Source organism: Carex rostrata, chromosome 29 (assembly GCF_964058835.1).
Source record: "Carex rostrata chromosome 29, lpCarRost1.2, whole genome shotgun sequence".
NCBI classification, from domain to species: domain Eukaryota; kingdom Viridiplantae; phylum Streptophyta; class Magnoliopsida; order Poales; family Cyperaceae; genus Carex; species Carex rostrata.
Window position 1 is genome coordinate 5,381,776 of NC_135946.1, and position 25,842 is coordinate 5,407,617.

Genomic DNA, 25,842 nt, shown 5'->3' on the forward strand with positions numbered 1-25,842 from the left:
ACCTCGACCACTAATTGACCATTCTCTAGCTACGCCATGATTAGACGATCTACCTCGGTTGCTATTGTTCATCATTTTCACCCCCAAAAAATCACCTCAAATTTTGCCTGTCGCCTCCAAAATTGCCCTCTCTCTCTTCTTCTCTTCTTCTCTTTCTCTTCTTCTCTTTCTCTCTTTCTCTTCTGGTAAGTTTCAGTGAGTTGTGAGTGGGAGGAGTGAGAAACGGGGTATTTATAGGATTTGAAACAGAAAAATAACATACGTAACTAGTTTTTTTTGCCGGTCCTAATTTAAATTCCAACCGGCCATATTTTGGCCGGTATGAGCATTTTTAAAAATACTCAGAGAACCTGGATACATTTGATAATTTTTATTTTATGTTGGATATAAATAAAATGTGGGTTAGTTTCTGAATAATTTCAAAAACAACATTTTTGTTGTATAATTTAGCGAAAAATTGAAGCTAATTACCTGAATTATTCAACGTAATTGCATAGAATATTATAAATATTTTTTATATTCCAACGTTAGTTTGACTTTTCTGTTTCTTATATTAAAATTTTAGAACCGAATAAATTGTTTTTTTAATATAAAAAGTTGTCCTTGCTTCTTCTTCTTCTTTTTTCATTAAACTATTTGAAGAACAATTCCGCTGAATTATAAATTGATCAACTAGCTGAATTATCCAATGAAAATATCATAATTTAAATTTTTCATAAACTCATGCCATATCCTCTAATTTATTTATTTTTAATGTTATTATTAAAAATTTCGGTTGCAAATACGTTCGGTGAAATATTTCATAAACATTTTTTTCAATATAGTCCATTTATTTCACATTATCACATATACTTAAAAGAGTCCAAACATCGCTAGTTTCTCACAAAAGCGTCCCAATAGTACTGAAATGAAAAATAAAATTAATAGGGGTAGAATTCAAATCCATTGAAGTAATCCAATTTTTGGCTTTAAATCGAAACTATCCGATTCGAATCCGCGACAATCCATCTCAAGAAAACAACAGATTCAAATCCCGAGGCGATCCATCTGTATATCATAATTCATGATTACATACATAGTAATAATAACAAAGTATGTAGTTTATTTGTAAATAAAATATTCTTTTCACATTTTCCAACCGAACATCGAATAAAACACACAGAAAACCCCAAAAAAAAAAAATTCAAATTTTTTTTTTGACGTTTTTAACATTTTCTCTCAAATAATTCATGATTCGCATTTTATTCGCGAATATAATGTATTATACATTTTTTTGCCTTCTATTTGAAATTTGGTTTGAAAATATCAAAAAAAGAATAAAACACGAATAATTCTCGAATTAAACGCGAGTTGTTTGCCTATGTTACTCTGATCCTGATGACCAGCTCATTAATTATACGGATGATAATAGAGAAATGGCAACAGAAAATGGAAACATTCATTGGTCGTCTAAATGTCTAATCCTGGAGTGCGTATCCTCTGAGATATCTCAACTTTTGCGTGACCGACGTGTCCGATGCCTATTCGGGGGTGACGTGAGGGTCAGTATTATTTCAGCTTTGAGATTCATGTAGAACGTCATTGAACGGTTAAAATTTTCCGAAAAGTCACGCAAAATATGAGATATCTCAGAGATGTGAATTCCTAATGAGTCCTGTGGCTGTGGGTTCAGCACTTGTAACATCCTGTTTTCTCTCTCTCTCAAAGTCTGAGTAGTCTAAAACCCCGAATCAAAACAAATCAATGACATTCGCAGTGGCATTGACTGCTCCTTCCTTTTCTCTCCCCTCTCCATCTCCATCTCCATCTCTCCGCCTTCCTCGATCTCCTCCCTCTCTCTACTTCCCCTCCATTCGATTCTCTCCAGTTTCTCTCCAGTTCACTACCCGAGTCTCCTCTACTCCTGAATTGGGCAGGCGGATCGAGTTCGAACCTTCCGATCCTGTTCTAGATACCACTGGTGGTGACGGAGGAGACGGATTTGGTAACGGAGGTGAAGGATCTGGTAACGGTGGTGGTGGTGACGGTGACAGTGACGGAGAAGAGTTCAAAGAAGAAGAAGGAAAAGGAGAAGAAGGAAAGAAGAAGAAGATGCTGATGTCTCAGAAATTCACCCTGGCTTATGCTATTCTTGTAGGAGGTACCTTTTTTTTTATCTATTCATTACAATTTGGTACATTTTAGGTTATAATTCAGTATAAAGGTTAGTGCTTGATTGAACAAATTTTTGGTATGTTACTGCTCAAGAAAGTGCTAAACTTTTGGTTTCAGGAATTACAATTTCAATAATTTCAGGGTCCGGATCCCCTAACTAACTCAAAATTTGAGTTTGAATCAGGGTCCTCTGATCAGAATTCGTAATTTCAACATAAACCAAATTCAATCTTTGAGTTTAGGGGATACTTTCTTTACTTGTGGGTATTATATGGTTCTTTACTTATGTAAAACTTTTGGTGTTAGGAATTACAATTTCAACATAAGGGTGTAATTTCAGGGTCCGGATCCCCTAAACTAATTCAAAATTTGAGTTTGAATCCGGACCGTCTGATCAGAATTTGTAATTTCAACATAACCCAAATTAAAACTTTGTGTTACTTTAGGGGATAATTTTATCTGTGTTTTTCACTTTGCAATTGCCTTTGTTTGTCTGACATACCCCTGACATTCAATTTTTAAATCTTTTTTTTTTCTGAAATAAAAGGTGGATTTGAGTTTTGAATATGAACCTGTTGGGGGAGCCTACTTATATACATTTCTTTTTCTTTTCTTTTTTTTTTTTACAAAAGTAAAAAAGATAGAAGAATAACTGTAGAAGCTTTATGTAAAATAAAGGTTGCTTCATATGTTGGCAAACTAGCTACTTGTTATGTCCTTTTTTTTGGCCAAAGATTGCACTTTTACCTTCTTTTAATTCTTTAAGTACTTTTCTGTTTTGAATTTTGGCTATCTTTCTTTGGCTTGTTACAATTTCACTTTTGTTCTAGTTGTTGACCAAAGTAAGTTGTTTAGGGGCACAATTGGAATTTATTAACTCGTATCAGATACTTTCTACTGGTACAACATTATTATCTAACTGTTATCAGTAATGACACCACATAAAAGGTTTCTTTATTTTTGTATTTTGGTTATTTTTTTTACTTGTAATATGGCATGCTACTGTTAACCCGGCCAGTTGAACATACATTTGCAATAGAGAAAAAAAAAAATCATACTCAACCAACAAAGAAATAACCTAGTTAATTTTGGGAATTCTATCAAAGACATAACCTAGTTAATTTGTGTTTTGGGTATTTCAGCTGGAGGAATTATAGGATTTATAAAGAAGGGAAGCATGAAATCAGCTGCAGCTGGAGGTTTATCTTCGCTTCTCTTGTTCTATGTCTACTCTCAGCTCCCTACCAACCCCACTTTTGCCTCGTCCATTGGTCTAGGTACAAATCCATGTCATTTAGTTCATCTTTTTATTGTTTTTGGTAAAATTTAGGCTAAATTGGGTGGAATTCAGTCTAAATTGAATTCGATCTTAATTGTTGCATGATAAGAAAAAGAGTGAGGCTTATGGTAGTATGCATAGCGTAGATTGTTCTGCACTATGGATCAATATCTTTGTTTTCAAATTCCAAACAATTGATCTGAACCGTTTAACATGAACTCCATATGAAAATATACTTGCAAACCAACTTTTACATTTTTTACAATTTTATTACTATATTCTGAAAAATGTAAAATTTAATCTCTGAAGTAAACTGGCAACATCATGTACCAGCACTATATTAGATGAAGTTTATATACTATTTCAGGTATATCAGGGGCACTTCTGGCAGTAATGGGATCCCGATTTAAGAATTCAGGGAAGATAATGCCAGCCGGTATTGTATCTCTGGTTTCGCTCTTTATGACAGGTGGCTATCTACATGCGATCCTTCGTGGCCATTAAGTGTGAGTTTTAACAATCAATAGAGAACTTTTATTATCTTTAATAGACGCTTGTAACGTTTTTTTTTTTTTTTTTTTTTTCTGGTATGTACTTTTTTGAAGTTTTCTGGAAACTTTGGATTTGAATAAATCTTTATGGAGTACTTTGTTTGTTGGTTAATTTTTATTTCTTTTCTTTATACCTTTGTTGGTTATTTTTAATTTTGAAGTATTATTATTGCTGAGAGAAAAAATACCATGCACAGGATTTTTATTTATTTATGACAGCTTTTGGAAAATTAAAATTAACTTAAAAAAAATCTCATACATCTCATTAATTGATTGTTGAGATTGGTAAGCGAAGGAAAATCGATTTTTTATGTCACTGGCGTTCTGAAAGCGATTTCATTAAAAGAAAACATGACTTTATGAAATTCTCATGTATTTTATAAATAAAAAAGAAATTGTCCAAGTTAAATTTGCAATTAAAATGGAACTGTGTGCTATTAGAATAGGTAGACCGTAAAGTTTCTTGTAAATTATAATAAAAAAAAAATGTAATGCACAACTAGCCCTAGAAAAAAGTTTAAATCATGTAAATACCTATATGCCCCTTAATACCTCTGCATATATCACACAACCAACTTTAAAATTTCTGATTGGCTTTTTATGTCAATTTAAAAAGAACGAACGGCCCAGATTAATTTCATCCAAATCAAATTCAATCCGGACCTATTGTGACTGTAGGGGTCTGCTTTAAGATTTGTGCCAAGCTAAAAGAACAGTCCGAATTTTCCGCTTGCACCTCAAATTCCTGGGGTGATACGGATCCATCCATGATATGGAAAGACTTGGTTTGAGATGATAAGATTTCAATTAAATTAACGAAAACAATTGAGAAATTATTAAAAGAAGTTGCAGAATAAATTAAGCAAAAATATTCTGATATTTAAAATTAAGAAGATTTGATTTATTTTTAATTAAAAAATTCACTTACCAACATAAATAAATCAGATCTTTTGTATTGAATGATATTTTTTTCTTAAAGAAATTTTGTCCTCTATGAAAGTTTGGGCTGGAAGAATACTGGTACGTACTAAATTCATTACTGAAAATTACAAACTTGTACAAAATTTAGAGTTTCTTTATTGGTGGATAAGCATGATATGAAACAATTATACATATTTGGAACAAGCATAATAAAATATATTAATTTGTTATCCTTTTCTTGCAACAAGTGCTAAAATATATTTATGGTGACACATCTTGACGTCATATGTTTACAAGTTATTTTTGCAATTTTAAAATCCAAATAATCAATCCGAACCGTTCAACGTGATCTCCATATTAAAATGTGCTTGGAGACCAAATTTTACACTTTTTAGAACTTTTTTATTATTTATTAAGGTATATACAAAATTGTTGTTTTCAGGTAATTTTGGATTATTTAAAAACAACAATTTTAAAAAATTATAAATAAATAGTAAACAATTTTCAAAAAAATGTAAAATTTAGTTTCCAAGCACATTTTAATATGGAGAACATGTTGAACAATTCCAATCGGCTATTTGAATTTTAAAATCACAAAAATAACTTATAAATATATGGTATGAAAATGTGTCATCATAAAATGATGTAATTGAATCCCTCCTATATATATTTAAGTCTGTCTTGAAGTAAATAAATAGCAAGACACACAGATAATACACAAATTAAGAGGTGTAAACATGGATAGCAGCTTAATATTATTCATATATAGTGTTTTATCAATAATGTAGAGCAATAAGCACAGCTAAGTTGATGAGGAACCACAAAACAAACGCTTTCTCATGATCTTCTTCTATATTCTAGCGATCGAAACCAAAATGGATTAAAACATACAGTAATCCGCCAATAAACATCAACAGGAAGACTATCAGAGTACATACACATATCACCTACAAAACAACAGTAAAAACAAGTAACTATGATGTAATACAAGTGCTCAGCAAGGCATGCAGTTGGCTAATATCAAAATGTTTGTTCCTAAGCTGTGGAACAAATGTTTCGGTTTTAACATTTTCAAAGTCAAAATAGATAATTCAAAATGTTCAGCATTCAATCTTATAATATAATGTGCTTGGAGGTCAAATTTTACATTTTTTTATTTTTTTTTATTATTTATTAAGCCAGTTTTAAAATCGTTGTTTTCAATGATCTGAAATGATTTTCACTATTTCTTAAAATCAACAATTTTAAAACTGACTTAATAAATAGTAAAAAAATTCTAAAAGATGTAAAATTTGATCTTCAAACACATTTTAATATAGAAATCACATCTAATTGGAAAACAAATTAGTTGTGCTGCGGCTCTAGAACAAACATTTTGATATTGGCCAATCTCTCTCTCTCTCTCTCTCTATATATATATATATATATATATAATTCCAATGGAAGGAAATAGAAATCTAGCAGTTTATTTGTGTAATAGATAGAAGAGATCATAGATCAACACTTAACTGCCTCCTTTTCGGGTAATTCCTCAGTGTCATCCTCAAGCTTGCACTTGGCCTTGGCTATATATATGTTCAATTTATAAAAATGTCATATCATAATTTTGAGCAACAAAATTCCCCTCAAAATAAAATAATAAGAATCATATAGAGCTTTACCAGTATGCATGGCTTTACCAGTACCATCTAGAGCTTTAACAGGAGGAGGAATTGTGATAGTGTTGATTTGATCACCGGACTTGTTGTCGATTTGGATGGTGCACATGGCTTTACCAGTATCTAGAGCTTTACCAGTAATCTTATCAGAGACTTTGAGAGAACTGACATGTATGCTCTGCTGGTAATTATGATAGTGATGATGGTGGTGATGGTGCTCGTGATATTGCGTCATTTTTTTATGTTTCACTTTCTTTCAGATTCATCTATTTAAGAAAAATATATATATGGATGTGTTGAATAATTCGGCAAATTAATTTTCCTTTGATTTGATCTGCCTAAAATAGGGATATGCATGGTACTAATTAGTGTCTATATATTTACAAAGTTGGAAAATAATGAGCTAGCTATTGCAATAATAGTATGTGTGTATATATATATATAGCGAGAGAGAGAGAGAGAAATAATTACTAATTTAGCATTTACAACCTAATTAGTGGTCTGCATTAATTGTGGGCCGAAATACTATGCCATGCATTAGTAGTTTGGGCCTTGAACAGCAAGAAACAAACATATATATGGGCCTAATGAAACACCATCAAACAATTTAACAACGGCATTAATTGTCAATTACAATGACAGCATAAAAGCCCTGAAGAAAAGTTGAAACGATTTATTGTATAAGTGATGCGTTTACATGTTAATTTTATATTTATCGAGTTATTTTAGTATTAAATTAAGTGGTCAAAACTGTTGAAAAATAAATACATTAAAATTAACTTAAAAACTCTCACATTTGACCGCTTGACTTGATACTAAATAAATTCAAAAATTATAAATTTTTACATGTAAATGTTCAACTAATGAGGTAGATCAATTTGAACGGTTTGAATTTTTTATTTAATAAATTTTAAAGTTAGTATTATATAAACTGACTCTACATTGGAATACAGAGTAACCAGATTCTGAAAACAACCAACATAACACATAATATCTTTAACACAATTATTAGGAAAAACATGAATTAAGGTCGTACAAACAAAAATGATAAAATTGGCGGAGAGGATGTATCCGACGAGCATCGGATCAAATTCAATCTTATGTTCTCAATGCAGAAAATTAATAATTCATTTGTGTGGAGATCAATGTCATTTCTTAAAGTTAATTACCAATCTATTTAATAGTCCTGCATTGATTGGTTGGTTTAAATAGATACACATGAATTTATTTATTTTTATTTTTAGAAAGAGGCATAGGTATGTTTCATTAATTGAAACTATTAAATTACAAATGCCTATATCAGAGCAATTTCTGTATACTTGTCTAAACTATTCAAAATCAGCACTATATTAACCCAACAGAAAACTTTAACAATTGGTACACTTTTTTGCACTAGCACACAATTGAGCAACCATCTTTTATTTACGGTTATTAATAAATAAATAAAATAAAGTATAAATTCAGAAAATGTATTAACTAATTTTCTAACACCCTATACTTGAATAGCATCATCATCGTCTATTAATCCATCTGTAGAACTGTAAAAACAAGTTTTATAAGATAATTAAAATAATTAAAACGTTGTTATTACTTCTAATTAGGTTTGCTCCAATGACTCAATTATTAACCATTGACATATATAAAGAATAATTTTGTTTTGTTTTTAATTGACATGGTAATTCATTGAAAATATTAGAAAACATGTGACAGAATTTTTTATGTTTGAACAAATATTATATTATTTGTATTTACTAACTGTTGCTATCAACAACATGGAAGCTGAACTCTGTATGCGTGTGTACATAAAATAATAAGAATTTAACTTATAATAAGACCCTTTTCGCCTCTTAGCTTATAAATGTGTATATACATAAACATTTATTGTTCATGCATTCTAAAGTTTCAATCCATACAACGTGATGTTCATTCTAAAAGAACACATAACATGCTTTTATTATTTTTAACAATTCATATAACGTGATGTACTCATTCTAAAATTAGATATCGGATCCGGTTTACATTGACCCGCGTGATTCTATTATTAATTATTGCCTTTTTTATTTTTCTCTTAGGGGTGTCACAGTAGGGGTTAGATGGAGATATTTTTATACCCATACTGATTTAATTTTTTTTTTCTAAATCCTATGCTTACTCATTAAATATTAGTTTATTCATATCCTACTATTATTCATTAAGATAACGAGTAACAAAACAAATGACGGTAATTAACGAATGAATCATGTGCTGAGCAAAATTTGTACGATTTTCATGAGCGAAATCACTATTCTATATAGAGAGGTTTTGTGTTTCTTTTTTATAACACTAAATGCTATTTATGAGCAGGGACAAATTCAAAATTTTCTCTTGGGAGCAAAAAAAAGCTAATCGGATACTACATAAAAAAAATAATACTCTGGCTTTTAATTTCCAATGCTCTAACTTATAATTATACTTACTAATTAAAATTCAAGAAATTTAACCTAATTTTAATCCTAATTATAAAAAAGAATTCTAATAATAGTAAAACATTCTAAATTTCGATGAGAAAATCAAAATTATAGTAAAAATTTCAATTCTTGACCAAGAATTGATAGCATATCTTAGTACTAACTACTACTTAAGACATGCATTTACCTTGTGTAATTTGGTCTTCAGTAAATTTCATTTGTTTCTTAAGTTTTTAGATTTCTTAATCATCTAATAAATAGGGGATGAAGTTATTTAATGTAATACTGAATTAAAATGATGGTGATTTAATTATTTTTATCTAAATAAAGATTGTTATTCGGACTTCGCTCCGAAAAAATAAAAATCTAAAAGGAAAGATCAAGTTTCTAAATAGAACAATTTTTATAAACTAATCTTACATTCAACAAATTTTAGACACAAATAGATTTATTTTTTTTTAAATACTAAAAAATTGTAGTGGAAATTAACATAAGTTATATGAATATTTTTGCAGAAGAAAATTACACAAATAAAACACATTCCGTTTAGATAATAAGAGAGCATAAGAACACATAGCCGTATGATTAAGATAAATTAAGAAGAAAGAAGTATGAGCAAATGGATGAGTACATAAATGATGTGCAAATCAAAATTTGGAGGATGTACAAGAAATAGAGACATTTGAACCCATTTCTTATTTGTTATATTTTTTTAGGAGGGATCCACTTACAACATTTTTGAATGTTACAAGATCTTATAACAATTCGGTTTTGTGATTTTCAAAGTTTAAATAGTCGATCCAAACCGTTAAATATGATATCTATATTAAAATGTGCTTGGAGATCGAATTTTATATTATTTTTTTACATTTTTTTTTACTATTTAATAAGTATTTTACAAAGTTGATGTTTTTCAATGGCCCAGAATGATCTGAAAACAACAATTTTTTAAAATATTTAATAAATAATAAATAAATTCAGAAAAAAAAATATTAAATTTGATCTTCAAGCACATTTTAATATAGAGATCATGTTTAATGGTTTGAATCGATTATTTAGACTGTGAAAATTATAAAATCGAATTGTTGTAAGATACTGTAACTTTGGATCTCTCTTTATATTTTTTTTTTCTCACCATTGAATAATGAAAAAAAATTCTCTCCACACATTGGAGATAATTAACTATTGTAATTTTTGAGATACCTTCTCATGGATTCATGAAAGAGAACACTGACTCAACCATCAAAAAGCCTTTTTAACGTTTAGTCATAAAAATGAAAATGTAACAGCAAAACAAAAGCAAGCTAGCCAATTACTAACAAAAGAAAACGACAAACACGCATCTGCCACACAAAAAAAAGATGGCTTGATATATAAAAGGGGGGCACGGTATGAAGCATATCAGTTAGCCTTGTAGAGCAAATTCCTTCTAAGAGTTCGAAACCCTAAACTATGTCCAAGGTATATATCAAGTGCCATGGTAGCACATTATGTGGTAATCGGGCTCTGTTACGGATCGGTTGGTACGGTGGTGGAAGATTTTCATTCCAGAGCAATGCGATACAATCAACCGAGACATTGCATTATTCACAATTCCATTTTTCACCTTTGATTTCACAAAACTTATATGGGTTGGTATGAACTGCAAATCGAAGGTGAAAAATGGAATTGTAAATAATGCAACAAGTTGGTTCATCACTGACTCTGCTTGGAATGGTACGTATTGAGGTTCAGTGTGAGTCCCGCAATTGTAACTCCGGGAGCCGTCATTCATATTTACAAAAAGAGTACATGCAGTTTACATGTTGAGGCAGCTTTCCTTTCTTAAATAAAAGTTAAATTAGAGCAGCAGTGGCTTATCACAAGCTCTCGGAGGAAACAATTAATTATTTTGTTTTTATATTAGTGCGCACAGAGAAGACAACGACAAGTGGATGGTACCAATGTACCAATATAGTATGGTACCAGCGTGTGCTCCCAGGGGAGTTCTGGTGTTGATGCAACTTCAAGTACAGTACCAATGTACCAGTATCATATGATACCACTTATATTTGTTTTTACTATTTTACTGGTAATGCTTGTATGATTGATGATTCATGTAGTGTAAATTATTTTTGGCTGAACATTATGTAAATAAATCTGGAACTGATAAAATAAGGACCAGAATTGAAGATTGCATTTTTCTTTTCAAGTTTTAAGCGTACATTTTACAATTTTGAGGGGTTGTTGATTGGTATTTTCTCTTCAATTAAAAAGTCTTTGAACATTTGGTTTGTTCAAATTTAATTGAAAAGTCTAATTTCTCTCCTTGCACACTTGATTAATTAGAGGTTAATCACAGTTTATATTTTTTTTTTCTTTTCATGTGCAGTTCAAAGGAAAGAGTTGCTGCAAGGGCAAAATAGTCATATTATACCAAGACAAATGTTAAAACATTGAATAGGAATTAGTGTTGTAACAATAAGTATGTAGTTGATTTCTTGATTTGATTTTGTTGTTGTTGTTGTTAAAACTTAAAACTGTATTGCATGTGACTTTTACTAATGGAGGAGTGCTTTTGTGATCATATGCTTTGTGTTTGTTTTCTGTTAGCTCAATAGTAAAATGCACAAAATTTGTGTTTTTCTGTTTTTCTGTTTTTGATTTTGTAATCAGTGATACAGAGTATATTTTGATTTAGTAATAACAAGGGGTATTTTGGTAAGTAATACATAAAATTTGTCATTTGATCATTTTAAATTCACTACATTGAGTTGTGAGTCAAACAATTGATCTCACGCTCTTCTCTTTCGGCCCTTTCTAGACAAAGAATTCATGCTTGCTTCAGAAATCAAATGAAATAAAATGGATTTCATTTGCATTTCCCCTTTCAAATTTTGCTAAAACGTTTTAAAACTACCCCTCCATACCGTGTTTCGCTGAAGTTAAATTACAGAACTGGTACTGAAAATTTTATATAAACAAGAGTAGAGAGATATCAGCACTGAATCAACAACCTCAGACAACTGGTATGAGTCTTCTCTCTTCTCAGTTCCTTTTTCTAATTAACAAATTAATATTATTAATGTTAAGTTAATAACATACCTCCCAATTTTTTTGGTACCTCCTTGATACTGGTGATTATGCTAAGGTTTGTAAGAACTCTTTCAATTGTCAAGTCAGGACTGTTACAAATGTTATCCTTATTTTTGGCAAATATTGATTCTTTATACGTACACATATATATATTTAGAGGCGAACCCATGCACAGTCAGAGGGGGCAGTGCCCTCCCTAGTTTTGAAATTCAGTGAAAAAATACAAATTCGGTACCACTTTGCCCCCTCATTGGAAATTATTTTCTCTCTGGAACTGGAAAACCCACCAAACCATTTCACAAAGACTGCGAATGAGAAACTGTTGTTTTTGTAGAAATTTTATAGAAATTTAAGGGTCCAGACTAACTTTGTTTGTTTCTTAATATGTAAAATGATATTATTTTGTTATTTTTTTTATTATGTAAGAGTATATTATTTTTATTATTTCTTATTATGTTGATTTTTTTTGTCTAGTAAGTTAATAGATTTGAACCCAATAAGCTATTTTAATCTAATTCATGCCCCTCCTTAACAGATATCCATGTATATCTTAATTTGTAAAGTCCCCATATGTGTTTTGGATGGCAGACAGCACATTTACATCTTACTTGTATTCTCTTGTACATTGCTTTTGGTTAAACTGTAAATTGCAAATTAACATTCTATCTTTTGTGATTTGTAACTTTTCTACAAGAGATTAACATTCTATCTTTTAATTAATTAGTACCAGTATTAAATATCAGAAATTCTGATATAATATCTAAAACAGGGTCTCAATCCAAAATTGATCAGTAGAGGACTAACAGGGCCTAGGGGCATGTTTGTAAATTTATTCCTTGTATGTCTCTTCTATTTTTAAACTAAATACTTCATATTTTTCTTGTCCATCGACTGTAATTTATTTCTTCAAAACAAATTAGACATTGTTCAAGTGGTTGATCATATAAAAGAAATTAGTTTGTCAAAATATGGTCATAACTTATAACTTACCGGACTACTGTAATCAGAGAATTCTAGTAAAACCAACCTTTGTTATGAGAAACATTTTAGTTCAGTATTGAAAATACTTTAAAAAAAAAAACAACAACAATTTAGAACAGATAGACCCCAGCTGAAGTTATCATAAACTGTAATAAATAAAAATTGAAGGGGCAATTTAGAAACTGAAAACACTTGTTACATTAATGAGTCAAGTTAACTTACACTGACAGCATAAAAGCCACTAAAAAAATACCAAATTAGACTAACAAGATGCATAACGATTTAGAGTAAACAGGTCTTAAAAATAAACAACACAACACAATTACATCTGTAAAACAATAAACAGAGAACACATGAATCTGAGTTTCAACTTAAAACCATCTATGCAACTTGAGGTTTCAATTCCAAAACCGACATCTCCTTTCCATCCGACGATTTCTCCACTGCATAAGGTGCTTTACTAACAATCCTGCTCAAAGCAAAAAATGTAATGACAAAATTGCCCCTCCTAAAACTCATTATTATCATTATACATTATACATCTTGTGTTTTGTAAGGGTATATCAGTAATATTTTCTATGTTTTGTAAATGTATCAAATTTCCATTTATGCATGGTTGTTTTGTATATATTCAAATATTGACAAGTACCTGTTACGGCGCTTTTCCATGAATTGTAGGAGCGAGTTCCTCCTTGCAAGGGGCAATTCTGGCATTTTGAGTATAGTAAAATTAAATAACATCTCTTAGAATACAAACAAGAAAAATTAAACTTTAAAAAAAAAAAAATTACCAGCTTGAAGTTTGCAAAGAGAACTGTTTGGATTTGCTGCAATCTGTGCCTGTGCAGCGGCAGCACTGCTGCTCTGGAAAGATGGGGATCTCGTCAGAGGTGGAGACGCTGACGTGACAGGCCCAGTTATAAGTGGAATAGGGTTTGAGTTGACAGCTGGCGGTTTGGTTGCACTTGCTGCTGCTGTGGCCGCGGCTATTAGCATTATTGCTTGTGCCTGGTTGTTGCAAATGTGTAGATTAGATTAAAAAAGCTTTTACGATGCTTTTATTTTTAGATCAAGTGATTTTCTACCTATCTAAAAAACTAAAAAAATAGTACAAAAATTGTAAAAAATGTAAAATTTGATTTGCAAGTACATTTGAATATGGAGATTATGTTAAACGGTTCAGATCAAATATTTGAACTTTGGAGTAAAAAATATATTGATCCATAGTACAGGCCAATTTGCAGTATGCATAGTAACATAGCCTCACTCAAAAAAAAAAAAACAATTAAAGACAAACAATTAGGTATTTGACAGTAGACTACACGATTTTGAGGTTTTACCTTCTCTGGAGGTACAGCATCATAGACACACACGGAACCCCCATAGAAAATTGTGAGTTGCGATTTGCTAGCTTGTGGGGTCGACATCGGAACCTCTGTAGACCTTCAAAATAATATATAATGACTTAAACACTAGTTAGACAGAATTATCGGATCATTCCACAACTCAAAATTCCCTATTGAGGAGCAAAACATTTAGGGTTTCTATTTCATTTTCCATAGTACACCGTTAGAAAGAAAAATATGAAAGCAACAACAAACAAAAATGCTCTATGTGATTGGTTTGTTAGTACAAGCAAATATGTACCAGAAATTAGACAGTTTACCTAACAAATGATTATGAAATTCTTAGTACTAAGGTTTGAGAAAAAAAATAATATGAATAAGTTTAAATACATGGATTCATTGAACCTTCAAAAGATGACATAAACCTTATTATGAAAAAAGAAAATTGTATATAGAAAAATAAATTACCCTTTTTTTTTACTTGCTTCCAGAAAGAACTATAGATGAACAGTGATGCTAGTTAACATTTTTTTACTAATGAAGGTATTTTCCAATTGAAATTCCATATTGGAAATGTTCCAGAAAAGGTGCTACAAATTGCAATTTCTATTTTCTTTGAGCAAAATTTCACCTGCTAAACTAATTTTCAGTACAAGTACTGATTCAAATCTGAATTTTGAGAGGAAAATGAAATTGGGTTTGGTCAAAATTTCACCTGTTAAACTAATATTCAACTACTGATTCAAATCTGAATTTTGAGAGGGAAATTAAATTGGGATGAACCAACAACAAGATTTTTATTTATTTTAACCTCAATGCAGTGACAAATCACTGCAAAAAAAGGTCAAATTAAAAAAGGTTCTTCTATTAAACTACAATTGAAACCAAGAATTTATACTTAAAGTTACTAAATTTGAAGCTTCTCTTCAAGTAATCACAAGATTAGCAACCCTAATTTTCTAATTTTAAGTACAGTACATTACAAAATTGACCAATACCCAAAATTGGAGACTAAATATCTGTTCTTAATAGCAACTAAAAATTGGAAAAAAATAATCTACCCAAAACCAAAATCGCGAGAGAGAGAGAGAGAGAATTTGGTACCTGTTGTGAGGTGTAGCTGATTTGAGAGAGATCTCAAGCTGCTGCTGCTCTGATTCTTTCTCTTCTTTCACCATCTCTCTTCTCCTCCTCTTCTCTTCTAATTTATAATAGTGCCCTTAAATTTATTCTCTTTCTCTCTCTTTCTTTCTCTCTCTACACGGATGTGGAGAAGTTAGGGGCAGGTAAAAGTAGCCTAGTAGGCCCTTAGGCTAGATGCAATTGTTCACAGGAGCCCCTAGTAAATCAATAATCTTTAATCTATCCTCTCAATATAGTTAATGAAAATATTTGCTATGTGCCACAAACAATGAATCTAAACTGTTCAAACTGATCAATTTTATTAGTGATGTGTTTACATGCAAAATTTATAATTTTTTAAATTATTTTAATACCATGTCAAGTGGTAAAAAAATAATAAAAATAAATAAATGCACTAAAATTAACTTAAAAAACTCTCATATTTGACAACTTTACTTGATAATAAATAAATTTGAAAAATTATATATTTTACATGTAAACACACCACTCATAAAATAGATCTGTTTGAATAGTTTGGATTCATCGTTTGATATCGATTTGATAAATTTTAAAATTAGTAATTTTAGACTGAAATATTGTCAGTATCACAGTAGCCGAACTCACATTATTTAACGAAAAGAATTATTTTTGAATCTATTAAAAGAAATCCTAATTTATATGAACTCTTTCAATCTTTTTCAGAGATAAAATTTCATGGGTTTTTTTTTGTAATTAGATAAAACCGGAGCTCTTTATATTATAAATAATAGGAGGGCTTATGTGTAAAAAGGGAAAGACACTAGATAGTCGTGGAGAAAAGTAGAAGCAAAGAATAATTATTTAGGCACGCGGTTTGGTCCTTTTCTGTAAATTAGTTCTAGTTTTTGGGTACTAGTGGTACAGCAATTAATGGTGTACTATTTTTTTCAAAAGAAACAAGGTCGCTTTCAAAAATAAATCATCCACTATTCAATTTTGTCACGTGTTACTTGTTGTCCTTGATTAAATAAATTAATATATAATTCAAATAATATCTGGCCAAAATTTAATACCACCTCCTCTCCAACTCTGTCACAAAAATAAATTATGATAAATCCAATTTTTTTTCTTGTTATTATCTAAAAAGCAATAAAAAAAAATGTTCCAATCAAAAAAAAATATCACAATCAAGTCACAATATACTTTTACATTCAAAATATTAATGAAATACTTTCATTATGTCCAAAATATCCGAAATTTTTAAATATACCATGGTTCAAAAAAAGATAAATCCAAACACCATTTTTTTGAAAAATTTCGAATTTTGACACGGCCGCATCCCGAGGAAGCGGCCACCTTATTTTGGGCCGCTTCTAGGCGATGCGGCCAGGGCCGCATCCCTAGGGAGCGGCCACCCTGTTTTCAGCTCAAAGTCACATGAGAAAAAAGCAAAAAAAAAAAAAAAATGGGCCGCTGCCCCTAGATGCGGCCCGCAGAAAAGTGGCCGCATCTGGGCGATGCGGTCATGTCAAAATTAGAAAATTTTCAAAACCGGGATGTTTGGGTTTATTTTTTTTGGGATGATGGTATATTTAAAAATTTCGGCCAAAATATTAACGAAATATACTCATTCCGTTCAAAATACTAACATAATGAGAATGTTTCGTTAGTATTTTGAATGGAAAAAAAAAAGTATAAAGTGATTTGATTAGAACAAATGATAAAGTTGATTAATTAAAAAGGAACAAATCAAACTTGAATGACCAATTCGTAACAAATGACAAAGTTTAATAACCTCCAACAAAATTTACCTTGTATTTTTATAAAACTGATGATTTTTTTTCATGTCTTATTAATATATTCCAAAATTAAGATGAGTGGCTACTAAGTTGTTTAAAACAATTTTTTTTTTTAAAAAAAAAATTATCAATTATTGCACCAATTATTATTATGTCTAGGTGAAGCCTTCACCTAAAGTAGCAATTCTTTCAACTATGCCAATTTACATCAAACTTGTGACACGTGTTCATTCTTTGGGAATTCTAAGCGAACTTTTAATTTAATTTAGTAAAGATGATAGGAACTTGAGCTTATTAACGATATTGTATCATTTTTAACCTAAAAAATTATCAAACTAACTTCAAATGATGAATTGAAATTGTTTATCTTAAGATAATAATTGAAGAGTAATTAATTCATGTTTTATTTTGTTATTTTCCGAGTGCGTTTTGTGCAAGGCCAATAGATTGAAAGAAAAAAAATATATATTTGGTGCAGTCATTCAGAAAATAACTAAAAAAAAAAAAAATAGAACGTACAAGTGGGTATTTTAATTTATCTGCTAAAATCAATTTCGAAAATATTAAGTGATATTTGGTTGAGAACTAAAGTAAAGGAGATCTAATTTAGTTATTTCAACTTAAATCGGTCTAGTTATATTATAGTTTTCGCTATTTCTTATTTAATTTAATTAACTTAATTTTCTTTTTAATTAGCATCTTGTTAATATTATTCTTTTTTAGTTACAATTAAAACGTACAATCCAAATAATATTTTTACTAATCCAAATAACATCATTTACACACTAATCTAAAATTCTCTATTCTCATCTACTAATCTCAAATTTTCACTCTCATCCAAACATAACACATGTTAAATCCTCAACCAAACATAGTGTTACTGAGTTAAAAAGATTGAGAGAATCTTTTTTATGAGTAGAACTAGGGTGTTCTTAAGTTTACTAACAAATCTAAACCGTTGAACCCCGTCTATCTTACTAGTGATGTGTCTATATGTAAAAATTTTAAATATTCGAATTAATTTAGCATAAAGTCAAGCGGTCAAAATTAAAAAGTTAATAAATTCATTTTAATGAATTTATTTTTTTTATATTTTTTTACCACTTGACTCTATACAAAATTAATTTTAAAAATATTTTTTTTACATGTAGACCCATCATTCGTAAGGTAGGTGGATTTCAACAATTCAGATTCATCGTTTGAAGCCGATTCAATGAATTTTAGACTTGTTGAACTTCACCCTAGTTCCACTCCTTTTTTATTATTGAAATAAAGATGGAGAGAATGCCCGACATTTTTAAAAATACCCAATTAACTAAATCTTTTAATAATAATAACTAGGTTTGAGCCAAATCAATAAAAATGCCCAAACTGTGGAATTGGATTTTTTTTTTTTTTTGCGAAACAGAAATTTTTTTTTTTTTTGTATTAAAATATTAGAAATGTTAAATATATTTATTTAAAAATAGATGGAATACAATATAGTTTGATTTGTTAGAAAGACTGCAACAAATAACCTGATCAACATTTTTCAGACCAGATTTTCGCGGCTGTGAGAAAAATTAATATATTTCTTTATGTGTTATTGAAAAAAAAATGCTGGTTCTGAGTTATTGATCCCGGTTCAAAAGTCACTTCTAGGTAATATAGAAAATTGTGATCCTTCTAGTACATTTAATTTCTAAAAAGTTGTATCTATTTTGATAATTCTTTTTGAATAACTTAAAGTTTTTTTTTTCAAAAATAGATACAACTTTTTAGAAATTAAATGTACTAGAAGGATCACAATATTTTCTGTATTACCTAGAAGTGACTTTTGAACCAGGATCAATAACTCAAAATCGAAGCATTTTTATTTTTTTCCAATAACACATAAAGAAATATATTAATTTTTCTCACAGCCACGAAAAATCTGGTCTAAAAAATGTTGATTAGGTTATTTGTTGCAGTCTTTCTAATAAATCAAATTATATTATATTCCATCTATTTTCAAAGAGATATATTCAAAATTTCTAATATTTCAATAAAAAAAAAATAATAAAAAAATTTATGTTTTGCAAAAAAAAAAACAAAAAAAAACGGTTTCAATGTAACCAGATGAATTCAGGTTTTGGTTTCATTTTTTTTTTTTACAAAACAAATTTTTTTTTGTATTGAAATATTATAAATTTTGAATATATTTCTTTGAAAATAGATGGAATACAATATAATTTGATTTATTAAAAATACTGCAACAAATAACCCGATCAATATTTTTCTGACCGGATTTTTCGCGTCTGTAAGAAAAATTAATATATTTTTTATGTGTTATTGGAAAAAAAAATAAAAATGCTTCGATTCTGAGTTATTGATCCCGGTTCAAAAGTCACTTCTAGGTAATACAAAAAATATTGTGATCCTTCTAGTACATTTAATTTCTAAAAAGTTGTATCTATTTTTGAAAAAGAAAACAAAAAACTTTAAGCTATTTAATGATTGTTATTCAAAAAGAATTATCAAAATAGATACAACTTTTTAGAAATTCAATGTCCTAGAAGGATCACAATATTTTATATATTACCTAGAAGTAACTTTTGAACCGGGATCAATAACTCAGAACCCCAGTATTTTTATTTTTTTCCAATAACACATAAAGAAATATATTAATTTTTCTTACAGCCGCGAAAAATCCAGCCTGAAAAATGTTGATCGGGTTATTTGTTACAGTCTTTCTAATAAATTAAATTATATTGAATTTCATCTATTTTTAAAGAAATATATTTAACATTTCTAATATTTTAATACAAAAAAAAATTATGTTTTCCAAAAAAAAAAAAAAAACAAACCGTGGAAAATTTCCACGGTTTGGAATTAAAATTTAAAATTTCAGACCGTGAAAATTTTCTACGGTTTGAATATTTTTATTAATTTGGCTCAAAATTAATTTTTATTATTAAAAAATTTAGTTAATTGAGTATTTTTGAGAATGTCGGAGAGAATGTTGGTAACTTGACATAACGTACAAAAACGATTTGCACGCCTCCATTTACACCGTACAAAAAATATATATATATAATTTGAGCAGGTCCAGCTAGTTCTGTACCCATCCTTGTTTTTTCTCCGCATTAGGTATCTTTACCAACTCTTTAATTAATTGGATTCAAAGTTTCAAACCAACGGATCTGAAATTACTAGTTATATCAATATATAAAACTAGGGTGTTTCTAAGTTCATCGAATTTTTTTTGTAAATTCAATTCTAAAATATATTGGATTAACTTTAAAGATGAATCCAAATTCAATTCTAAAATATATTGGATTAACTTTAAAGATGAATCCGAATAGTTAAAACTCATCTACCTTAGGACCTTAGGACTATTTACATGTAAAATTTTAAACTTTTGAATTAATTTAATATAAATTCAAGCGGTCAAAATTTAAAAAATTCATAAATTAATTTTAATGCACTCATTTTTTGAACGTTTTTTAAGTATACAAAATTAATTAAAATTTAAAATTTTTGTCTGTTGACACATCACTCGTAAAAAACAGTTCAGATTCACCATTTCAAGTCAATCTAATAAATTTTAAATTTAAATTCACAAAGAGTCTGGATGAACTTAGGAACACCCTAGTTCTACTTGTTATATCAATATATAAAACAAAAGGGAGCTTCATTCAATAAATCAATCATGCAAATCACATATGACCTTATACAGTTATACCTTACCATTACTCCATATAATTTCTTCATCATTTCAAAAGACCATCTAGCAAAAATGCAAAATAAAACAATTTTCTCACAATCACAGCAAAATTAAGTATACAAACCATTTCAAATATCTAAAAAAAATTATAAAGTGCAAGAGAAACATTTTTCAAACCTCCTAAGCATGAGAATCTCTACAATAATTTGATAGCTCATAATTTTTCTATCTTAGACATAGAAAACTTTCAAATTTTTAAATGCACTAATTTTCATAAATTTGATAAAATCTAACCATTCCTATTTTTAGCATTGCATTCTTTATAGAAGCTTCAAGCCACCTGTGACATCATCAACCATGTCAGCGGGACCTGTTAATAAAATAAAATAAAAATTCAGGATTTATATAATTAAATTTCAAAACAAAAATGTTAAAACAAGAGATCATAATAGGAGCAATTCTGAACTTTTTATGTTAGAATCAAATGTATCAAAGGAAAAATTACATATTTGGTCCTTACCCAGGATTTGCACTTCTTTGGGTGAATAAGAAAACATAAAATGGTTTGATCTTTAAAATACAATCCAAGTCAGAAACTACAACAACTTTTGCAGTTCAGTCCTGGAACTTCAATTTTGTGTGATTTTAGTTCCTAATTGATGTAAGCATGCATAATAGTTGTCCAATTAACTAGAACCACAGATTAGAGAGACAACTATATTTCACATTCTCAAAAAAGATTAACAAACAAAAATATATATACGGTCAGGGACCAAACCACATAATTTAAATTTTTTGTACAAATTAGCACGAGAGGGGCTCCAAAACGTACCGAGAATAGACATGACAGTTCTCGAATCTGAAACAAAATAACAAAGATACATTAGTGTGCTTGATATTGTACAAATGATTTTGCACCAGCATGTACTTTGTGCCACATGTCATTAAGGGTGTCAATGGTACCCTTTCTATCCATTTTCCCGACCAGTATCGTATCCAATAAGAAGGATACAGGTAAGGTTTTTTTTCTGTTAGCTTATTGGGTACAGTAAAGACTATTTTGTACCTGTTACCCTATTCGGTAATTAAAAAAATTAAATTATAAAATTATATATGGAGATATATATATTCATATTGGGATGATGCATACTGTGATATAATTTTATTTATGGCCCATATATATTCTATTCTTTTTTTAAAAAAAAGCTTGTCAGTAGCTGTCAAGAACATATATATCTATTCAATAGCACCCTTTATCTGTTTACCTGACATGTACCATATTGGATAAGACGGGTATGGGTAAGGTTTTTTTCGTTAGCTTATCGAGTACGGGTAAGGGTAAGGGTAAAGTTTTATTTTCGTTAACTTAACGGGTAGGGGTATGAAAATGCTTTCTACCCGTTGTCACCCCTACATGTCATGTACCAAAGTGAAGCACCAGAAGATGAAAAAAGGATGAAATCAAACAAAAGAGATGAACACAAACAGATAAATTTCTTTGAGTCTATGGTACTATGCATATTACGATTTGGCCCGTAATACGGCTCAATATTTGATATTTCAAAATCCGAACCGTTCATCTTGTTCTCCATATTAATATGTGTTTGGAGACCAAATTTTACATTTTTTGAAATTTTTTTACTATTTTTTTAGATTTATTGAAAATCACTTTTTTGGATGGTCTAGAATTTTCAGATCAAGTGATTTTCTAAATATCTAAAAAAATAGTAAAAAAAATTCAAAAAATGTAAAATTTGGTCTCCAAACACATATTAATATGGACAACAAGATGAACGGTTCGGATCGACCATTAGGATTTTGAAAACTCGAATATTGAGCCATAGCACGGACCAACCCGTGATATGCATAGTACCATAGACTCACTCAATTTCTTTTATACAAGAAAAAAAGATGGAAGTAAATATAAAAACTAACTTGGTGCAATTTGAGTGCGGCCAGCATCAATTACTATGTGCGTAGGTATACTCAGTGATTTTGCTCTTTCCTGTACATAAAATAAAATAAATTCAAACATATAATGAGAAAGTATGTCAAGAAATTATCAGTAATAAAATTTAACAAACAAGCAAGGTAATACCAACTAGTAATAGCACCAAAGAAGACTGTACTGATTGACCCAAGTACCAGCTGGTATGAACCACCAAAGCAACAGAAATACAGTCAAGTTGGATCAGTATTGTATGATGAGTGAGGCTATGGTACTATGCATAGTACAAACTGGTCCGTACTATGAATCAATATTTTTGTTTTCAAAGTTCAAAGAGTCAATCTGTACTTTAGAGTATTTTTGAACATGATTATGATATGAAAATATATTTTCAGACTAAAGTTTACATATTTTAGATAGGTAGAAAATCGGTACTTTAGAGTAGTCTAGAACCTTTGATCAAGTGATTTCTATCTATCTAAAAGTAGCAAAAAAAATTTGATCTACAAGTACATTTCCATATGGAGATCATGTTGAACGGTTGAGATTGATTGTTTGGACTTTGAATATAAAGATATGAATCCATAGTACGGATCAAATATGCGCTATGCATAGTACCATAGCAATATAGCATCACTCTTGAATCATTGCCAGTATAAATACAGGACCAAGTAGTATAGCATGCAGTTCGCTCTGTACAGGCATGGTCGGTACCGGTACCAAACTGATTGGTGCAGAAATAGTCATAAATCGTGTACCTGCAAGACAAGCATTTCTTCCTCGGACTCGATTTTGACTACCACTTTAACTTGGCCGCACATTTCCCATCTATAAAATTTAAGCTCATAATTTCTTTCAACATTATGATATGTTACAGAAATAATTTAGAAATTCCTAAATTGAAATAATAAAAAGCAAAACAAGAATACCTATTCAAGGATTTAGGTGCTCGGTTCAGAAGCTTTTTATACAAACCCAGAGTTGCATGGCTGTAAATTAAGGGGAAAAGAAACCATGTAATATTATGCACCTATTAGTAATAGGAGAAGGACTTGTATCAAGAGTCCGGGTCTCCGCAGGTACCTGCCGTGCAATTTAAAAAAACAGATGGCCCAGATTAATCCCAGCCGGGCCAAACTCAATCCGGTGCCTATTGAAACTATAGGGGGTCCGCTTTGAGATTCGTGCCAAGTTAAAAGAACAGTCCGGACTTATCACTTGCACCTCAGGTACCTGGGGTGATACGGATTCTTGTATCAATATTCAATACCCCTAATATATCCCCTCAAAGTTTGCACATTTACAACTCATACCCAACATATTGAGGTGCTAGAAACCATAAACCTTCAATTGTTTTACTGTTTTTCAAGTTTCATTTCTACATACAAATCAAATAAAAAAAGATCAAGCAAAAATAATGGAATACTGTTTTTCAGGTTTAAATATACTTCTTCCAAGTAATTTGATTCAGTTAATATGATCCAGGGGCAGCTCAGTCATTGTTTACTTGGTGTAACTTATACAGTCCCTGTGATTATGCTTTAAATTTACAATTTTTAAAAAGAAAATGAATAAAAGTTCAGAGAAAAAGAAGAACAAGTGTACCTGCATTGTGCTGCAATCTTACCCTTTCCCATTTTCAAATCATTCCTTACAACTAATACCTATACAACCCAAAAAAATAAATAACACAGAATTTCATATAAGATACAAGAGCAAGCTACAAAATTGTATGATCCTTCAAATATCATAAATATTCCATTTTTGTCCCTGAATATGCAAGGAATTTGGTATCATATAAAAATTTGGAGTAGAATTTATGATTCAATTAGGGCTGCAATTATGCCAGATTTTTTACACATAACAGTGAAATTTGCTCAAAAATGGAAAGAGAAAAAAACTTTGAGTAGAATTTAGAAAATTGCATGTTAATTATTGCTGCAATTGTACCATTTTGAAATCCTCTATGATCTCAGCCAAATTCTCAATCTCCAAAAGAGGCTTCTTATTCTTCTCCTTTTTGCTCTTCAACAAATCTCGCTCTCCATCTACCTTCTTCTCGGTCGCTGACTTGTGGGACCAAAACAGCAGTCGGCTCCAGAAACTTCTCGTGTTGAATTTATCGTCATTATCTCGGGACGAGAACTTGTGGCGAGCGAGGAGGTAACCCAGCGCGAAAAACCCCGCGCCGATGAGAAAAGAAGCGGAGATCGCTGCCGCTGACATTGTGGGGTCCACCTGCAGTGGCGGCGACACCATATACTTTCTTTGCGCCGGAGTGTAGAGGAAAGATTTTAGACCCAAAAAGAAGTTGGATTATTTCAATGCTTATTAAATTTTGTTGGAGCTCTCCGACCAACATCAAATTTCGTGCGATCAGCACCAATATTCGTGCAAACAACTTATTAAAAATACATGCTTTGCACGAATTTCGATGCGGATCGGACGGTCCAACTGAAAATCAGACCAAAAATTCATGCGAACGACTTAAAAATTCATGCTTATCAAGTTCGCACGAATTTACATGCGGATCGGACAGTCTGATTGAAAATCAGCATCAAAATTCGTGCGAACAACTTAAAAATTATGGTGATCAAGTTTGCACTAATTACAATGTGGATCGGATGGTCCAACCTAAAATCAGCATCAAAATTCGTGAAAACAACAAAAAAAAACTCATGCTAATCAAGTTCGCACGAATTTCGATGCGGATCAGACAGTTCAACCTAAATCAGCATCAAAATTCGTGCAAACAACTTAAAAATCATGTTGATCAAGTTTGCACGAATTACGATGTGGATAGGATGGTCCAACCTAAAATCAGCATCAAAATTCGTGAAAACAACAAAAACTCATGCTAATCAAGTTCACATGAATTTTAATGTAGATCAGACGGT

At 30.3% G+C, this 25,842-nt stretch overlaps 4 protein-coding genes and 1 long non-coding RNA gene across 6 annotated transcripts; 2 read left to right on the top strand and 3 right to left on the bottom strand.

Moving 5' to 3' along the window:
- Positions 1–1,691: 1,691 nt before the first annotated feature.
- Positions 1,692–4,096, top strand: LOC144546418 (uncharacterized). Its single transcript, XM_078294960.1, has 3 exons — positions 1,692–2,140; positions 3,297–3,431; positions 3,801–4,096. The coding sequence occupies exons 1-3, from the start codon at positions 1,744–1,746 to the stop codon at positions 3,935–3,937; spliced, it is 669 nt and encodes a 222-aa protein (XP_078151086.1). The 5' UTR covers positions 1,692–1,743; the 3' UTR covers positions 3,938–4,096.
- A 1,661-nt stretch (positions 4,097–5,757) lies between these two features.
- On the bottom strand, positions 5,758–6,798 carry LOC144546231 (uncharacterized). Its single transcript, XM_078294776.1, has 3 exons — positions 6,567–6,798; positions 6,415–6,470; positions 5,758–5,852 (listed from the first exon to the last, which is right to left on the bottom strand). The coding sequence occupies exons 1-3, from the start codon at positions 6,796–6,798 to the stop codon at positions 5,763–5,765; spliced, it is 378 nt and encodes a 125-aa protein (XP_078150902.1). The 3' UTR covers positions 5,758–5,762.
- Positions 6,799–13,240: 6,442 nt separating this feature from the next.
- LOC144546425 (protein TIFY 3-like) lies at positions 13,241–15,675 on the bottom strand. 2 transcript variants are annotated; one of them, XM_078294963.1, is made up of 5 exons: positions 15,517–15,675; positions 14,407–14,509; positions 13,858–14,074; positions 13,716–13,773; positions 13,241–13,535 (listed from the first exon to the last, which is right to left on the bottom strand). In XM_078294963.1, the coding sequence occupies exons 1-5, from the start codon at positions 15,588–15,590 to the stop codon at positions 13,448–13,450; spliced, it is 540 nt and encodes a 179-aa protein (XP_078151089.1). In that variant the 5' UTR covers positions 15,591–15,675; the 3' UTR covers positions 13,241–13,447. The 2 variants fall into 2 exon arrangements, 1 of the variants encoding a protein (XP_078151089.1); XR_013508778.1 differs by having other exon boundaries at positions 13,389–13,571; positions 13,607–13,773.
- On the top strand, positions 14,516–15,468 carry LOC144546426 (uncharacterized). The gene is made up of 2 exons (XR_013508779.1): positions 14,516–14,859; positions 14,933–15,468. It is a non-coding gene; the product is annotated as an uncharacterized LOC144546426 (long non-coding RNA).
- Positions 15,676–21,046: 5,371 nt separating the features above from the next.
- LOC144546445 (uncharacterized) lies at positions 21,047–25,275 on the bottom strand. Its single transcript, XM_078294983.1, has 7 exons — positions 24,896–25,275; positions 24,551–24,609; positions 23,875–23,934; positions 23,704–23,773; positions 22,933–23,002; positions 21,830–21,856; positions 21,047–21,367 (listed from the first exon to the last, which is right to left on the bottom strand). Exons 1-7 carry the CDS (start codon positions 25,202–25,204, stop codon positions 21,318–21,320), a joined length of 645 nt encoding a protein of 214 aa, XP_078151109.1. The 5' UTR covers positions 25,205–25,275; the 3' UTR covers positions 21,047–21,317.
- Between the last annotated feature and the right edge of the window lie 567 nt (positions 25,276–25,842).

Coding starts and splice junctions, on each gene's coding strand:
- LOC144546418 (XM_078294960.1), top strand. CDS start 1,744: ATGACATTCGCAGTGGCATTGACTGCTCCTTCCTTTTCTCTCCCCTCT. Junction 2,141..3,296: donor TTATGCTATTCTTGTAGGAG/GTACCTTTTTTT, acceptor TGGGTATTTCAG/CTGGAGGAATTATAGGATTT. Junction 3,432..3,800: donor TGCCTCGTCCATTGGTCTAG/GTACAAATCCAT, acceptor ATACTATTTCAG/GTATATCAGGGGCACTTCTG.
- LOC144546231 (XM_078294776.1), bottom strand. CDS start 6,798: ATGACGCAATATCACGAGCACCATCACCACCATCATCACTATCATAAT. Junction 6,471..6,566: donor TGGTAAAGCCATGCATACTG/GTAAAGCTCTAT, acceptor ACATATATATAG/CCAAGGCCAAGTGCAAGCTT. Junction 5,853..6,414: donor AATTACCCGAAAAGGAGGCA/GTTAAGTGTTGA, acceptor GTTGTTTTGTAG/GTGATATGTGTATGTACTCT.
- LOC144546425 (XM_078294963.1), bottom strand. CDS start 15,590: ATGGTGAAAGAAGAGAAAGAATCAGAGCAGCAGCAGCTTGAGATCTCT. Junction 14,510..15,516: donor TCAGCTACACCTCACAACAG/GTACCAAATTCT, acceptor ATTATTTTGAAG/GTCTACAGAGGTTCCGATGT. Junction 14,075..14,406: donor ATGCTGTACCTCCAGAGAAG/GTAAAACCTCAA, acceptor TGCAACAACCAG/GCACAAGCAATAATGCTAAT.
- LOC144546445 (XM_078294983.1), bottom strand. CDS start 25,204: ATGGTGTCGCCGCCACTGCAGGTGGACCCCACAATGTCAGCGGCAGCG. Junction 24,610..24,895: donor TCATAGAGGATTTCAAAATG/GTACAATTGCAG, acceptor TGGGTTGTATAG/GTATTAGTTGTAAGGAATGA. Junction 23,774..23,874: donor GCACCTAAATCCTTGAATAG/GTATTCTTGTTT, acceptor TAAATTTTATAG/ATGGGAAATGTGCGGCCAAG.